This window comes from Aethalodelphis obliquidens, unplaced genomic scaffold (assembly GCF_003676395.1).
Source record: "Aethalodelphis obliquidens isolate GAN/ISIS:26980383/991018 unplaced genomic scaffold, ASM367639v1 scaffold3, whole genome shotgun sequence".
NCBI lineage: Eukaryota > Metazoa > Chordata > Mammalia > Artiodactyla > Delphinidae > Aethalodelphis > Aethalodelphis obliquidens.
Genome location: NW_020837947.1, coordinates 79,393,306 through 79,410,331, shown reverse-complemented (window position 1 = coordinate 79,410,331; position 17,026 = coordinate 79,393,306). Strand labels below are relative to the sequence as shown.

At 45.2% G+C, this 17,026-nt stretch overlaps 1 protein-coding gene across 2 annotated transcripts in view; it reads left to right on the top strand.

Moving 5' to 3' along the window:
* Positions 1-254: 254 nt before the first annotated feature.
* The window catches only part of KCNQ5 (potassium voltage-gated channel subfamily Q member 5), a 579,268-nt gene continuing 562,496 nt past the window's right edge, over positions 255-17,026 (top strand). For both annotated transcript variants that reach the window (XM_027092557.1, XM_027092551.1), the window contains exon 1: positions 255-680. In XM_027092557.1, coding sequence (XP_026948358.1) covers positions 283-680 — 398 coding nt within the window. In that variant the 5' untranslated portion in view covers positions 255-282. The remainder of the gene's footprint in view (positions 681-17,026) is intronic.

The window sequence follows — 17,026 nt, the reverse complement described above, 5'->3', positions numbered from 1 at the left end:
GGGAGTATCCGCTACGGGAACTGAGGGGCCGGAGAAGCCCTCTTGGAGTGACGCCCCCGACACGTCCTGATTACGCATTCGAAGCTATAGGCTGCTCGACCCCGGGACTCCTCCGTCTCGTCCGCGCGCCTTTCCGCCCCCGCTGCTTCCCCTCCCCCGGCGCGCAGGTCGAGGGCCGCCGGGCGCCCCGTCCGCCGCCGCCGCCTCCTCGAAAGCGGCCGGCGCGCATGAGGCCGCGGCCCCCGCCGGCGGCGCCCCCCTCGCGGTGCCCGCGGTGATGCCATGCCCCGCCAGCACGCGGGCGGAGAGGAGGGCGGCGCCGCCGGGCTCTGGGTGAGGAGCGGTGCGGCGGCGGCGGCGGCGGCGGGCTGGGGGCGCGCGGGCTGCGGCATGAAGGATGTGGAGTCGGGCCGGGCCAGGGCGCTGCTGAACTCGGCGGCCGCCGGGGGCGACGGGCTGCTGCTGCTGGGCACCCGCGCGGCCGCGCTGGGCGGCGGCGGCGGCCTGCGGGAGAGCCGGCGGGGCAAGCAGGGCGCCCGGATGAGCCTGCTGGGGAAGCCGCTCTCCTACAGCAGCGGCCAGAGCTGCCGGCGTAACGTCAAGTACCGGCGGCTGCAGAACTACCTGTACAACGTGCTGGAGAGACCCCGCGGCTGGGCGTTCGTCTACCACGCTTTCGTGTGAGTACCCGCGCCCCCCGCCACCGCGGCGGCGGGGGCCCTCTTGCCTGGTCCCCCGGACGCCCGGCGCAGACACCCTGGCCGGGCGCGCGCATGCACACACACACACACGTACACACGCGCGCACACACGCGCACACACACTCGCGTGCGCACACGTGGTAGCTTTTATTTCTTTGCACGTGTTTAGGGTCTTCCTCCTAGAGCCTGCCAGCTCCCTGAGCCCCACCTCTCTCGCCTCTGCGGACGGAGCCTTCCCGTCGGCGCTGAGCCACCCGGCCGCTCTGGGCGCCCGGGGGTAGAGCCGGGCAGGCGCGGGACCCCGGCTGCGCGGATAATTGGGAGAGATTAGGTCCCGAGATACGTCCACTCCAACCGTGGGGGGCGCCCGGGAGCTGGGCAAGGCTCAGGGAGGCGGAGCGCCCGCGTGAGGCTCGGGAGAGTGTGTTGGAAAGGTTAGGAGGTGATGGCGGGGTAGAGGCGGCGGGGAGAGGAGAGACGCAGGCCCGGGTCCTGGTCCCCGGGGCGGAGCTGGGGTGGGGGGGCTGCCGCTCGCGGCGGGGTGGTGGTGGGGAACAGCAGCTAGGTTTCCAGCGCGCCCGGAAACACGCCTCGCAGCTACCTCAACCGCCACTAACGGAAAGTCTGTCAGTGCACGTAGTGCTTCCTGCCACAGTGGTGGCCGAGGCCCAGAGGGGGCGAGCAGGGCCGGGCGAGGGGATGCTTCGCTCGGGCGTAGTAGCCGAGGCTGGCGGGGAGCCCGGCGCGCAGGGGCGCGGGCCGAGGTGCAGGGCCGGCGCGCCGCCCGGGACGGGCTCAGGCAGTGGGTGAAGCAGGCAGTGGTGGCTTGGAGTCAGAGCGTGTGTGTTAAGGCTTCATCATCTAGCAGAGGATGCTTAATGAGAAAATGATTGGAAGCAAATGTTTATTTTTCCCTTAGGCATTTGAAATCTTTCAGTGCGTTTGAAGTTTACTACTATTTTTCCCACAATGACCATTCATTCAGTCTCCTGTTAGACTTAGGTTTATGTGGACATTTTAAGGTAGTTTTTATGCCGTTATGCCATCATCTTTTCTTCTTTTTCTCCTCTCTTTTTAGTTCCCCTTTTTTGCTTTTTTATGTTAAAATGAAATATAAAGACAGCAGCCATAGGAGGCCAGTAGAGAAAGTTTAAGGCACTCACTGACAGGTTCCTTGTTTCCTAGTGAAAAGATTTGCAACATGTGAATTAGGTATCTTTTAGAAATGAGGCGTGTCATCCAAACATAGCTCTCACCTGGGATGGAGGATTGGCTCCAGAAACATTTTTTGAAATAACATGGATGAAGGGGCTGGTTTGGTAAATAGGTGAGCCTGGAATTTGACCACGTAGGAGTCAGGAAATTGGTGGAGTCTACAATCTGTGTGACTCTGGTGTCTGGAAAATTTTACAGCCCCAGATTGATGTGAACTTGTAGCATGAGGTGGAATATTCCAGCCAACTTTCCATCTTACAGTGTACACAAGGAGGACGTTGTTGTGTAGCATCATGATTACATCAAAAGGTATAATGTGTGTAAGATTCACGTTGCCTTAGATGTGGTTATTGCAGTAAATGCTAGACTTAGAGAAACGCTACTGATACTTTTCACGTTCATGCCCTCTGAGTTGATATATAATGAATCCTATTACCTAATGAGCCTGAAAAATTATTCTGACCTGTCAGGATCCACTAAAACATTTAGCAATATGATTTGTGCTCAATTTGGCAGCAGAATATATACTGGACGGAAATTGGTTTTTTGTTTTTTTACACAAGAGTTTGCTCAGAACATTCATAGCTTTGATTTTACAATACGATGCTATTTAGCGGACTTTAATTTTTGGTAATTTATGTATTGTATATTCAGAAAGGGTGAGAGACAACTTTGGTTGGTGTGTGTGCTTTGTATCTCCTAAGTGTTGCCCTTGAACATGAATGAGGACTTTTTGTAATGCAACGTGCTCTTTTCAATATGTTGGGGTCTAATAGGTTTTTCTGGCCTTACAGAATCTTAAATTTTTGACAAATCATTTTTGAAGAGGTTCAAGTTCGAATAATTCTCTACTCACCGGGCTTTATTGGTCAATCATTGTCTTTAGTGGTAGATACAAAATAAATTATGTGCTTGTCAATGCCACGTGCTGCTGTGAAGTTTTGCGTTACTGATTTCTAGAGCCTGAAACTGTAATGCTTGAGCGATCCGGTAGGGGTGCTAGACCCACATTAGCACAAAGACAGGAGCCTCTGCACAACTACAGCTGATGCAGTAGCGGGGGACAGGCCATCTTTGGCAATTGCTACTTATGATTTTAAATAAGCTTTAGAGTAGCTGGATTTCACACGTTAAATTAATAAAGGAAAGTTACTTTGAGCTGTAAGTCTAACAAGACCATTAATAATAAAGGAAGTTACAAGAAAACCATTTCTAAAGCAGTGTAACTAACTAATTCTTTGCCAGCCTGGGAATCCCCAAATCTTACTTTAATAACAGGTTTTGTAGCACATTAAGGCTCTTGCCAAGAACAAGTGCACTGTGATTAATGAGGTACTTCAGGGACGGATTTACTTGGTCGACCCACGTTTCCTTGCCAAGAAGCAAGAAAAGTATGTTTAAAGTTATGTTTCAGGTGATGAAACATTTCTGTTAAATATGCAAACCCCCATGATTATAATGGTATTTTAATGGTATACAATGTGGTTTCAAGTGTTTGTGTCCCAGCCCACTGATGAGATGGCTGGCAACAACAAGAGATGGCCTGCTGCAAATCCTTTCTTCCAATCTTTATAAATCGGTGGAAATTAGGAGAGTCTGTTCTCTTCCCGTTCTTTAGGATGTTCCCTGTTTTCAGCTGTCCTTCAGTTTAACGGAGGAGCTATTCACATATGAGGTGACATACTTCTTTGAATGTTGTTTGTCCATTTTTTTTTTTTTAACATCTTTATTGGAGTATAATTGCTTTACAATGGTATGTTAGTTTCAGCTAATCCCTCATCTTTTTCGGGAAAAGCGTAGAGTAAATGGTGGTAATAGAAAAACACACGATGGGCTCCATATATAAATTCGCGCCGACGGAACAAATGTGTTTCCGAGAAACAGCAAAGGCAACAGTGTGGCAGACACACGTAACTCGCCACTGTGTCTGGTGCATCTCTGCCAGGCATAATGCCATGGAGCAGAATGTATATATGTTTTAAAGTAGAAGAAATCCTCCAGTCATCCAGGTTAGCAGCCCGGCAGTCATCCTCGATCCCTTCATTTTTCTCAGACTCGCTCCCGCTGTCCACCCAAATGATCGTTGAAGTCTGTGTGTTCACGCTATAAATATTTTTCAAATCCATTCCCTTCTCTCCTTTGCTACTGCTACCCTCCCTCTCTGCTTCTCCATCCATCCCCACTGGATTATTTATAATGGTCTCTGGCTTCTGTTCTCAGCCTTCCAGCTCTTTGCTCTGACACCACAGTGTTTTTCCCCAAATGCACATCTTATCATATCCCCTTGCCTCTAATCTTTCCATGACTCTCTACCATCTACTCATCTGTTCACTCATCCATCCATCTGCAAACATGTGAGTGTTCACGTGTGCTAATTCCCAAATTCATAAGGCGAAGGCCTCCACTCTCAAGAAGGGAAAAGACTCCAGTGCAAGCCTGTGAACAGGACTGAAACGCTGCTGTTATAGACGTGAGTACAGAGTCATGTGGGAAAAGAGAAGGAAGTGGAGGTGAGAGCACAAACGTCGGCACAGGCTTTCGAGAGGAAGAGAGGTATGAGCTGAGCTTTGACAAATGACTAAATTTTCAAGTGTAAAAGCAAGGAGGGGATGAGCAACCTTGGTGGAGAAAATAGCTTAGGTAAAGACGTGGCACTGGAATCAACATGGTAATTCTGGGTACTGTGAGTATCTGCAGTATGGGCACGACCTCAGGAAAAGAGGGTAGAGCAAAAGGCACATGTGCCTGACCTTGGGTGGCTTCAGACGCCGGCCATGGAATCTAGTCTTTATCCTGTAGCTGGTACTGGTCAGTGAATGGTGATAATCAAGAGGGATGATGTCATCAGACGCGTATTTTGGGTAGACGTGTCTTTCCTTAGTTCGGTGAATGGATTGAAGGGTGCCAGATGGGACCAGCGTGGCCTGTGAGGAGATGACAGCAACTGTCCAAGTTTTCCACTCCTTCTTGTATTCTTTTATCCATAAATTCGTGCCACGATGTCTGTTGACCGTCTCCTTTGTGCCATGGACTGTTCTGGAAAGGTGAGAGACGATTGCCTGAGGAGCTTAGGCAGTAACCGTAGGGACGAGACGGAGGGATTTAATTAGAGAGCAGTGACGTAGGTACCATGCAGGTTGTTTTCACCAGTCCCACGTGCGGTGTGAGAGAGACGACCCTGAGCTGGGTGATTTGGGGAATGGAAGTACCATTCACTAACATACGGCACAAAGGGCGAGTGGCATGCTTTCAGGGAACATAATGAGTTCCGACTTGCACTTGTTCAGTTTGAAACGTTTGTCAGATGTTCAGGGAGAGATCGTAAGTGGTAAACACACAGTAGTGAACCAGGTACGCACGGTCTCTCTCCGTCGGGTCTTGGATCGGCAGCTGGAAGCATGTCTGTCGCAAGGAGAGCAAAGATAAATAAAATGTATCTCAAAGAATGACTGCCTTTACAGATCGAGAGCAAAATCTAGATGTCTCGATTCGAGATTCAGATTTGGAGGCTGCCAGCAGTTTTGCGCTGCTGAAAGCAATGAGTGGGACAAGTGAGGTAGCCCAGAGGTGCAGGGTGGGGTGAGAACGTGGCAGAGGACAGAGTGGGGACGCAGCTCTGTAAGAGATCACAGAAGGACCTGGGAAACCTCGACAGTGACCACAAGGCCACAGGGAAAAGCCAGGAGGCCTTCTCTTTATAAAAGCGAAGGCAGGAAGACGTGTGCAGGAAGGAGCTGCCATCGGCATTTCCGGTGCTGCAGAAAGAACTAGAAGCGGTGTGTTAGGATTTCATTGGTTGGTGACGAAGGAGGTTCCCTGATGGCCTTTGCCGAAGCAGCAGCAGTGGGATGGTGTCATGACTGGGATTTAAGTGGGTTGAGGATGGCTGAGAGCTGGGACGGAGGGGACAGGAGTGTAGATTAACTCCAGATTCCTTGGACCGGCTCAAAAGACCCCTTGTGACGTGGCCTCTGCCATGTTTCCTGTCTCATCTCTAATACACTCCTGAGCCCCAGCCTTGCTGAGCCCCCCCATCCTGTATCTGCCGCCGGACACAGTATTTGCACACGCTCTTCTCTGGGGCTTTTCCCACCCCTTGCATTCTAGCTGCACAACTCCTACTGTCTCTTCAAAACACAATTCAAGGGTCGCCTCCTCTTGGGCACATCTCCCGCTGCCAGGATAATTTAGGTGCCTCTCATGTCAGCTCCCATGGGCCCCCGGGAACGACATTACCCTGGTGCTTGCCCCGCCTTACGGTCCTCGTGAGCCACTTGGTCTGTCTCTCCCACAGGAGGGTGAACTTCCTGTACAGAAATCCTCCTATTCATCTCTGAATCCCAAGCACCTAGCAAGGTGCCCTGTATGGAGCAGACCCTCCATACATGCCTGCTGCACGAGTAGGTGAATCATTTTCCTTGGAAACCTTCCATACAGGAGTTGCAGAGTGAAGCAAAGCTGAAGGAATTACCGTCTTTTTGATTTGCTTAGAAGTAAGATACCGATGATTCATTTAGAAGAGGAGGGTATGGGCCCAGAAGCAGGAGATCTTTGCTTCCAACTTGCCCACTAATCCGCTTTGTGACTTGGAATAAGTTACTTCCCCCTCCTGGGTCTCCAAATCTTATCTGTGAAACAGGCACAGAGGTGTTTGTGATGCAGCCACAGTGATGGAGGCTAATGTGGAGGGTCTGAAATGTAATCAGAAGGGGAAGGAGTATTTGTAATTAGTGACCTGATCTCTTAATCCTTTCCCTTCCTCCGCCCCCGAGCTGCAGGCCCACCTCCTAATTGTTCGCGTTAACTCCAAACTCCTGGCGGGGGGGGGGGGGGGGGTCAGTGGGCCACACATTAGTCAAGGGGGTCTTTCTAAGGAGTTAACCAGAGCACAGCACTCCCCTGTTGGACGAAGGATCTGCTGATGGCCGTCTCTACCCAGCTTCCTAGGGGAAGGGGCTGTCGTCTGGTTCTCTGCTGTATCACCAGCACCCAGCCCAGGGTCTGGCGTGTAGAAGATGTGCCATGCGTGCAAACTGATTCACACCCCTCATCCCCCAAAATACACTGCTGGTTTCCTGGTGGAAGATGGAATGTGACCCTCTTGGCCATTTCCTGTGTCAGGACTCAAACAGATGTGATGACCAGCCTTATTATTTACATATATATTCTGTTCAGAGCTAAATCTCTGTCTATAGAAAGTGATGTCTGCATTTTATTTTCACTCCTTCAAAACCAATGATTTCCCTTAAATACAGACAGGCCTTCTACAAATTATACTGCTTTTTGCCCTGCTAATCTAGGAACATAAAATGCTCCATATAAAATGCTCAAATCAATCTGTTTTCAGAAATTGAAGCAATGCTGTAGTATTTGAGGATCATATTCCAATTAGAAATGTTGAAAGTGTTAAAATCTTAGCACTGGGAACATTACGGCCTAAGAGAAATGACACATAAGAAAAAGATATTTCAAAATGGCATGAAGTCTTGATACAAGAACCACTATAAACAAGGAAGGTAGCCAGCCGTCTTTTGATAATAGCTTGTGAAGAGGTGTCAGTTTTAATTTTTAATTGCAAATGGCTATTTTGGCGACTGAGAGCGCCAGCAGAGCGAGTCTTCGCCCAGCCCACTGCTGTGAAAGTGCTTGAAACGGCCCAATTGCTAGGCCGCCATAGCTTCTAGTTGTGTTTAACGACGGGTAGGTGTTTTCACTTCGATTTCCTTTTCCTTCAGCCATTTCAAGGATGCTATTTGAAGTTTTATTTGGTTTCAACTTGGTAGACAGATTGGCTACACGACTGCATTGTTTCATAATTTTTAAAATTCTTTGATGGCTTTCAGAGTTTTAGGTGATCCTTTTGATACTTTGTTATCAGTCTGTGGAAGTAGTGAGTTTCCGAAATGTTGCTGAGGTCATCTATTGATAAACTGAAAAATACTTTGTCTTTTTCCATTTTATATATCTGTAGTTCTCTCTCTATATATGCACACATGTATTCCATACATACTGTGTCCTAGCACAGAACTTGTTAGTGCAAATATTTATGTTTACCTTATTTTTGCTCCTCTAAAAGTAAATAAGACATTTGACTAGAATGCAATTGAAAATAAAAAGATCATATGGAGATTATATCATAACTTGAAAGATATTTAAATTTAACTGTGTATGAAGAAAACACTTTTGACAAACTTACTCATAGTCTTTGTTGCTTCCATTTATAGTACCTGTGAGGTAATTCTAGAAACTCAGTTCCATCTTCAGTCAGTGGCAGGATCATCTTTTATAATTATCATGTTATAATTTCTCTCTCTTTTTTTTTAAACAATCAATTCAGATGAATACTTAACAGTCATTGTGTGTACCACTGAATGTTCTAGGTGCTGGTGGTGCAAAATGGGGAACCATGCTGGACCATGACCTCAGGGAAAGGGCAATATGATTAGATTCGGATTCAGTTATCAACTTTACTGATTTCGTGACTGTGAGCAAGTTGCTTCCAATACCATCAACTTAACCTGTAAAACAGGAACAATAATATTACATCAGTGTATTGCGATATTTTATATGTATCTAATATATATGCTTATAATCCCAGTGAGCACATGGTCATTATTGAAACAGGAGAGAAATACAGAGGCAATGTGATGGAGGGAGGGACTGCTCTGTCCAGGTCCAGGATACTCTCCTGTAGGTGCTGGGCAGTTTTTGAATTTGGTGGGTTTAGGCAGGTGGTAATGTCATTGAATTTACATTGTAGATTGTCCAGTCTGCCAGCTTTAGGAATGATGGCTTAAAGGGGACAAAGGAGGCGGGAGATCCATTTCAAAACTGTGATTTCAACTGAGGCAAGAAATAATTAGGACTTGGACGGGGGGCAGTGGTAGCAAAGATGGAGAAGAAAATATGGCCCTGGTGGTGCATTGGTTAAGAATCCGCCTGCCAAGGCAGGGGACACGGGTTCGAGCCCTGGTCCGGGAAGATCCCACATGCCGCGGAGCAACTAAGCCCGTGCGCCACAACTACTGAGCCTGCGCTCTGGAGCCCGTGAGCCACAACTACTGAAGCCCCGGCGCCTAGAGCCCATGCTCTGCAACAAGAGAAGCCCGTGCACCACAACAAAGAGTAGCCCCCGCTCGCCGCAACTAGAGGAAGCCCACGTGCAGCAACGAAGACCCAACACAGCCAAAAATGAATAAATTAAATAAATAAATTTTATAAAAAGAGAAAATATGGTGATAGAGTTGCAATGTATTAGAGGGGTCAACGTGGAAGATGAAGCAGAAGGATGGATTTGCTGTTTCCTGGTTCCTGGTTTGGGTGGTGGGCTATGTAGTGGGGGCCATTAAATGAGATTGAGCATACAGGGGGGACAGCAGGCTGCAGGGGATGTTGGGGTGAGAGATGAGTTTAGTCTGAAGATGCTGAGCCTTCGGTAACTGTGGGCTCCTCGCTATACACGTCTGGCAGTTGTGGATGAAGGTTTAAGAGACACGGAGGTACCGACAGCGCTTAAAATCACAAGGAGCGTGTGCAAAAGAGAGAGGAATGGAAACCTGGAGAATACTGACACGTAAGGGTGAGCAGAGAAAGGGGAATAAAATGGAGCAGACAGCGAGATGGAAGGAAACACTGGACAGAAGGATGGCCAGGAGGTCGTGGAAACCAAGGGTACTGAGAGAGTTTCAAGAAATAGTCCACTGTGAAATATAGGCAGTGGTTACCACTGGATCTGACGGCAGCATGGGAGGCGGCAGTGAAGGAAGCGCTTAGGGCAGAAGCCAGGATGCTGTTCGCTGGGAAATGAATCGGAAGTGACGGGAGGAATCGGTGAGCGTGAGCCCTGTATTCAGTTAGTTTAGCGGGAATATTAACAAGAGAGACTGAACTCTAGCTTGAAGGAAACACAAGACTAAAGGGCAGAACAAGGGAGGGGAACTGGTAGGAAAGATGATTTATCATCAACGGTAGTCATTTTAATTATTGATTATATGCTGGACGTTGTTCTTAATGCCTTACACACGCTCAGTCTTTTAATCTCAGAACAGCCCTAAGAGGTGCTATTTAGGATCATCATCTCCTGTGGACAGACCAGGATGCTGAGGCAGGGTGAGGGTCAGTGATCTGGCCATGGTCAGCCAGCCACCGACTTAATGGCAGAACAGGGCTTTGAACCGGGCAGGTTGGCTGGCAGCCCGCGTTCTTAACCACTGTAATCACCACTATTGTGGACGATGCCTGTGGGCCCAGGGCCCCTCCTATTACATGGATGGCATCATTTAAAAACGGCTTTGGGGGTGTGGGGTGGGATGAATTGGGAGATTGGAATTGCTGTATATACACTTGATACTATGTATAAAATAGATAACTAATAAGAAACTATGGAATTGACGTTTATACACTATTGATACTATGTATAAAATAGATAACTAATAAGAAACTACTATACAGCACAGGGAACTCTACTCAGTGCTCTGTGGTGACCTAAATGGGAAGGAAATCCAAAAAAGAGGAGATATATGTGTATGTACAGCTGATTCACTTTGTTGTACAGCAGAAACAAACACAACATTGTAAAGCAACTGTACGCCAATAAAAGTTAATTTAAAAACATAAATAAAAATTTTAAAATGCTTTAGGGTGTGGTATAGCTCTTAGCAAAATAGCATATGCACAATAAATATTGTTGAAAAAAATGAATGATGGTTAAAACCCCTTATAACTTAGTATCAGAGAATTACATGTAACTTAACAGTGTTAAGTATTATTAACAGTTTCTGTCTCCAAATTCTAACCAGCTCAAGTTTTAGTTTTTCCATAAAGGTTCTCTTCATAGCTCTGGGTTATTTCCTTACTTTTATTTACCTCACAGAGCGTTTATTATTTGGACCATGTATTTTAGCCCTTAATTACATTCTTGCATTGCTTTCTAATTGGATCGTTTAACTAATTCTTCAAAAATAATTTGTGTCTAAAGAAACCAAAGCACCCTTTTTATTTGTATCTCCTATGGCATCAAGCCCAGATTTTTATCCTTTGTTTTTAATCAAAATTTACCTAGTCTATCGCTACCAGGGGGACTATTTGAATGCTATAACTTTTTAATTTTTTTCAAACAGGAATTTCCTTAAGATCTACTAGTTTAAATTGTGGAGCAACTTATATTGAGGACCCAAATTGCTATAATAACTTCTTAATAGCATTGCCTATAAACATTAAATTTTGAATTTATACTTTCACTGCAGAATGCCTAAGATTCATTTAAAATAGTAGCAGTTGCTTCATTTATGTTTCACAATGGCTGAATGTACCATAGAACCATTTGCTCCAAACTGATTTTACCAGATTTTCTTTCTTTAAACTAATAGAATACTCGTGTTTTCTTCACACTAACATAAATATCTTCCATTTAGTCTCCATGCTTCCTTCTCCCCTCCCCCATACACCTTTTTCCTGGATGTTTCTTCCTTTCTTTCTCTCAATTGTCCCATCATCTTTCCCCCTAACTAAACTATTCCTAGTTTTTTTTTCCTTCCTCTCTGGGCATGTATATTTCTGAAATGAGTTTTCTCTTTATTTCTTTTTACCAGGTTGTGTAATTTGATTTCTCTTCCTCTTAAAGCTGTCTGCTCTTAATCAGGAGATGGGCTGACCCTGTAATTGCTTACAGGCTGCAAGAGTGTCCTGCATCAGCAGACCGGGCCACCTAATGTACACATTGCTCTGCAGTAATTCACTGAGGCCTCCAGAAAGATGAGGGGTTAGAGAACCCTACTTTTCTGGGAGTTGTAGTTAGGCTCAGGTTTCTTAGGAAAAAAGAGAGTGAAGCCTTACAATTTCTCTGATGCTTTCTAATATCTACCTATTATTTCTGAAATCTGGGAGTACTCAGATATTCCGTGAATAACTTTTAAAAGATCATACTTTCCATTTTGAAAGTTGACTACTCTATATAGCTGAGAAAGAAATTATTTTTATTCCTGATGGAATTATTGTAGAAAAAAGCACATTGGAGAAGTCAATATGTCTGTCACTCAGAGTTAAATAGCAGGTAACTTAAAGTCATTCATCGCATGTCCATCAATAGATGGATGAAGGAGATGTGATACAAATATACGATGGAATATTACTCAGCCATAAAAAAGAACGAAATCTTGCCAGTTGTGACAACAAGGATGGACCTTGAGGACATTGTGTTGAGTGAAATAAGTCAGACAGAGAAAGACAAATACCACATGATCTCACTTATATGTGGAATCTAAAAAGCAAAACAAGTGAACAAACAAAACAAAATAGAAACAGAGTTATAGATACAGAGAGCAAACTGGTGGTTGCCAGAGGGAGCAGGGGGTTGGGTAAAATAGATGAGGGGGGGTTAAAAGGGCACAAACCTTCAGTTATAAAATAAATCAGCCACAGGAATGTAATGTATGGGATAGAGAATATAGTCAATATATAGTCTATAACATGGTAATAATTCTGTCTGGTGACGGTTTCTAGACTCATCATGGTGCTTATTTCGTAATGTATTTGATTGTCAAATCGCCCTGCTGTACACCTGAAACTAACATAATATTGGATGTCAACTATACTTCCATAAAAAAATATTTATCATGTAGACTGTTTACAGTCGTTAGCAGATTCTTTTCTCAGTGAGCCAGGAAATAGATCTATAATTCGGCAACAGAGAGCTGCAGTTCTCCTGTTTAATTGGAGGTTAAAGCATGGACTCAAACTGCAAGCTGTCAGGGGAGTGCATAGGAGAGAGAAAACCACCTGTATTTTTTCCTAGTTGGAAATTTTTCCAAAGCATAGGCTTTGGGAAAGCTATTCCCACAATCTTTTATGGAATAGGTACCAAGTTTAGGGCTCCCTTTTCTCTAAACCTGTTTCCCCTCAAACCTGAACAAATCTGGATGGGATTGAGAATCTGGATGGGATTGAGAATTGGGGTTCTTCTCCCATGTTTGGGTCATCGAATACATTTCTCAGCTTTCTGAGTTGTACAGTTAAGACATAATTCTTCACTGTTTGTTCAATAACGTGACCTCATGCTATGTATAAGGACCTGAACTACACCAGAACTACAGAAACTGAACGGAAATAAGACACGGCCTATTCCTTCAAGGAATTTTTACTCCAGAAGGGTATGAGTTTACTGTTTACTGAGTTACAAAAAACACCTCTCTGAGTTGACAGGATGAAAGCAAAGGTTGGCCTTTCTCCAGAGACATTTAGCTACTGCTCCTATTAAAGGGATTTTCGGGGTAAAGTCTGATTACCGTACAGAGAACTGCTGACTGTCAGCTCTCTTGACCCCTTGGGAAACATGGAAGCTGGGTGCCCAGCTGCCCATGCAGGTGGGCATTCAGTTCAGTGCCTCCCACACAGAGACCAAACCCAGGAGTTCCCACTGATCACAGTAATTTCCAAAGAGCAGTAATTAAACTAGTTAAACTAAATGTTCTAGTTAATACAACATTCTGAGTATGTTTAATTTGCTCTCAAGTGTGTTTAAAAATAGAAAAGAAACCAGTGCTGCTTCATAGTACTTTGTTTGAGGATGTTATTTTTTTTCTCCCCAAAATGACTTACAAAAAATAATGCAAACCAGAATTTTTTTTTTTTTTAAATCAAATGAAATGCCTGTGTATCTTCAGTATATATGCTAAATTTATACTCTTGTTAACTTTATTTTAGTACATGGGGGAAGATATTACTGTGGGGCCTGGAATTCATTCATTCTTTCATTCATTCATTCAATATTTGAGTGCCCACCTCATGTCATGTCCTTGGAACCCTTTGGAAACACTCTTTCCCATTTGATCGACTTTCTCCAGGCATGTGGGAAATGGCTCTTTTTCTTCAACCAGAGAGTGGCTCTTCAGAGTGAAGATAAAGCCATTGAGTGTAAGAACGTGTGTTCACTGCAGTCCTAAGGGTGCACTTGGCTGTCTCCTTAAGACTACAGCCTAACCTTCAGATGCATTTCTGAACTAGATGGGCAGTCAGGTGACAGAATTACACGGTGACATTAAACTGGTTTTAAATTGACCGGAGCCAGATTATTAGATCCTCTAGTTCTGCTCTGCTCCATCAAATGGAAAAGGCGAGGAAGTCGGATGTCAATACAAATGACTTTGGGGGAACTCATTTATAACCTTCAAGATAAGATAACGTGGACCTTGACATCTGGAAGAAATGACAGTCACTCTGTTTAGGGGCAACATTATCTCCAAGCTTGAACATTCACATTGGCACCCAAGTTTTTTTCCGTAGAAGAAAATCAGATAAGTCCTTTAGATTCAGATCCACCAGAGAATAAATAGAAAGAGATGGTTGACAGTCAGCACAAAGGGACCAGCTAGGCACTGAGATGGCCCTGCAGACCTTCCAAAGGTAGGACAGGAGACACACGAGGAAAGGAAAAAGTAAGCAGGTCACATTTGTGCCCATGGTGTTAACTTCTGCACGGTCACTCGGGCCACCAGTTTGGTGGGACCACGTTTCAGTTATTCTGTCTCTCAGTGGAAGGGACCGTAGTCAATCCACTGAAAGTGGAAGTTATCTTTAGCAGGAAAGATTCCCTTACATGGATCCAGAGCTTTTCCTCTAATGTTGGACCTGATGAGTTACTTTACAAATGACTGTTCCCAAACTAGTTGGGTCATGCTGTGGAGAGCTGTTTTTCAGAGCTCGTGGGTATGGAGTTTTATTCCAGGCTTTGGGGCAGAAAGTGGATAATACAGATAAATTTATAGGTGGCACCACAGGAGGTGGCTTAGACAACCATAAACAAGAATAGTTAAGAAACTATCACATTGTGCCGGAGAAAACAGAATACTCATCTAATTCAAGGGTAGGCACCATAATTCACAATTGTCATTAATGACGGAGCATTCTTTTCTCCTCCAAAAAGGTGAAAGGCAATTACCCGAATTTTTTTCTGTTTGTCATTGGTCCAAAGTCCCTTTCCATGTTGCAGCCTTAATATAGATTTCCAAAGCGCGTGACAATACACTGGAGAGACCTAGTCACGTTAAATCTATCGTGTGTGTGTTTTTCATACTTGCTCGCAGAGCCGCATATGAAGCTGGTGGTTACGCCAGAGTTAGTGTCTGGGGGGTGGGGTGTAGGGGGGTGCAGCGACACAGCACCATGAGGGCCTGGCCTGGAGCATCAGCCAGGGGATGGTGAAGGAGGGGAGGGCAGCAGAGAGTTCAGAGGGAGAACCAGAGTTCCTAGCCCTGGATCGGCGTTTGATAGACAGAGAGATGAAAGAATCAGAGTTTTCACGGTTTCAAGCCAATGTGACTGTGACTAAGCAAAGATGCTCAATTCTGTTTTAGGGAGAGACGGAATGCACAGGTGAGCATATAACCTATTTGAGCTTTGGGAGAGGGAGGAGAGGGTCATTAGTTAGTGATGTAGAGGTGCTGGTGACAAAAAAGCCGTTGGAGAAGAATGTAGGGAGAGAGGTTTAGGGAATACTGGCATTTGGGGAGAAAAGAGGAGAAAAGGGGCTTGTGAAAGAGACAGAGAAGAGAAGGACTCGAGACAGGGTAACACAGCATCCGCAGGGGGACCAAGTCTCAAAGAAGGAGTGCAATGGGCTGAGAGTATTATAAAGAAAAGAAATGAAGCTCTGAACATTGGGGTGTATATGTCTTGTCTTTTTTCCCTCCTTTTTTTTCAAATTAATTAATTAATTAATGTATTTATTTTTGGCTGCGTTGGGTCTTCGTTGCTACGCACGGGCTTTCTCTAGTTGCAGCGAGCAGAGGCTACTCTTTGTTGCGGTGCGCGGGCTTCTCATTGCGGTGGCTTCTCTTGTTGTGGAACATGGACTCTAGATGCGTGGGCTTCAGTAGTTGTGGCACGTGGGCTCAGTAGTTGTGGTGCACGGGCTTAGTTGCTCCTTGGCATGTGGGATCTTCCCGGACCAGGGCTCGAACCCATGTACCCTACACCGGCAGGCGGATTCTTAACCACCGCACCACCAGGGAAGCCCCATATATGTCTTTTCTAATTAGTGATTTCCTTTCCTTTGGATATACGCCCAGGAGTGGAATTGCTGGATCATATGGTAGCCCTATTTTTAGTTTTTTGAGGACCCTCCCTACTGTTCTCCATAGTGGCTGCACCAATTTACGTTCCCAGCAACAGTGTAGGAGAGTTCCCTTTTCTCCACACCCTTGCCAACATTTATTATTTTGCTTGTCTTTTTGATGATGGCCATTCTGACGGGTGTGAGGTGATATCTCGTGGTGGTTTCAGTTTGCACTTCTCTGATGGTTAGTGATGCTGAGCGTGTTTTCATGTGTCTGTTGGCCATCTGTATGTCTTCTTAGGAAACCTGTGTATTCAGGTCATCTGCCCATGTTTTAATTGGACTGTTTGTTTTTAGATATTGAATTATGTGAGCTCAGTATATACTTGGAATATTAACCCCTTATGAAACATATCATTTACAAATATCTTCTCCCGTTCAGTAGGTTGTCTTTTTGTTTTGTTGATGGTTTCCTTCACTATGCAAAAGCTTTTAAGTTTAATAGGTCCCATTTGGGTTGTTTTTTTTTTTTTTTTTTGCTTTTTTGCTTTTGTTTCCCTTGCCTGAGGAGACAGATCCAAAAAAATATTGCTAAGACTTATGTCAAAGAGTGTACTGCCTATGTTTTCTTCTAGGAGTTTTATTGTTTCCTGTGTTACATTTAGAGAGGCATGGACATACATACACTACCAAACGTAAGGTAGATAGCTAGTGGGAAGCAGCCGCATAGCACAGGGAGATCAGCTCGGTGCTTTGTGACCGCCTGGAGGGGTGGGATAGGGAGGGTGGAAGGGAGGGAGATGCAAGAGGGAAGAGATATGGGGACATATGTATATATATAGCTGATTCACTTTGTTATAAAGCAGAAACTAACACACCATTGTAAAGCAATTATACTCCAATAAAGATGTAAAAAAGAAAATAACCTAAGTGTTCATGAACAGGTGAATGGATAAAGAAAATGTGATACACACCCACACACACTGGAATATTACTCAGCCATAAAAAAGAATGAAATTTTGCCATTTGCAACAACATGGATGGATATGGAGGGTATTATG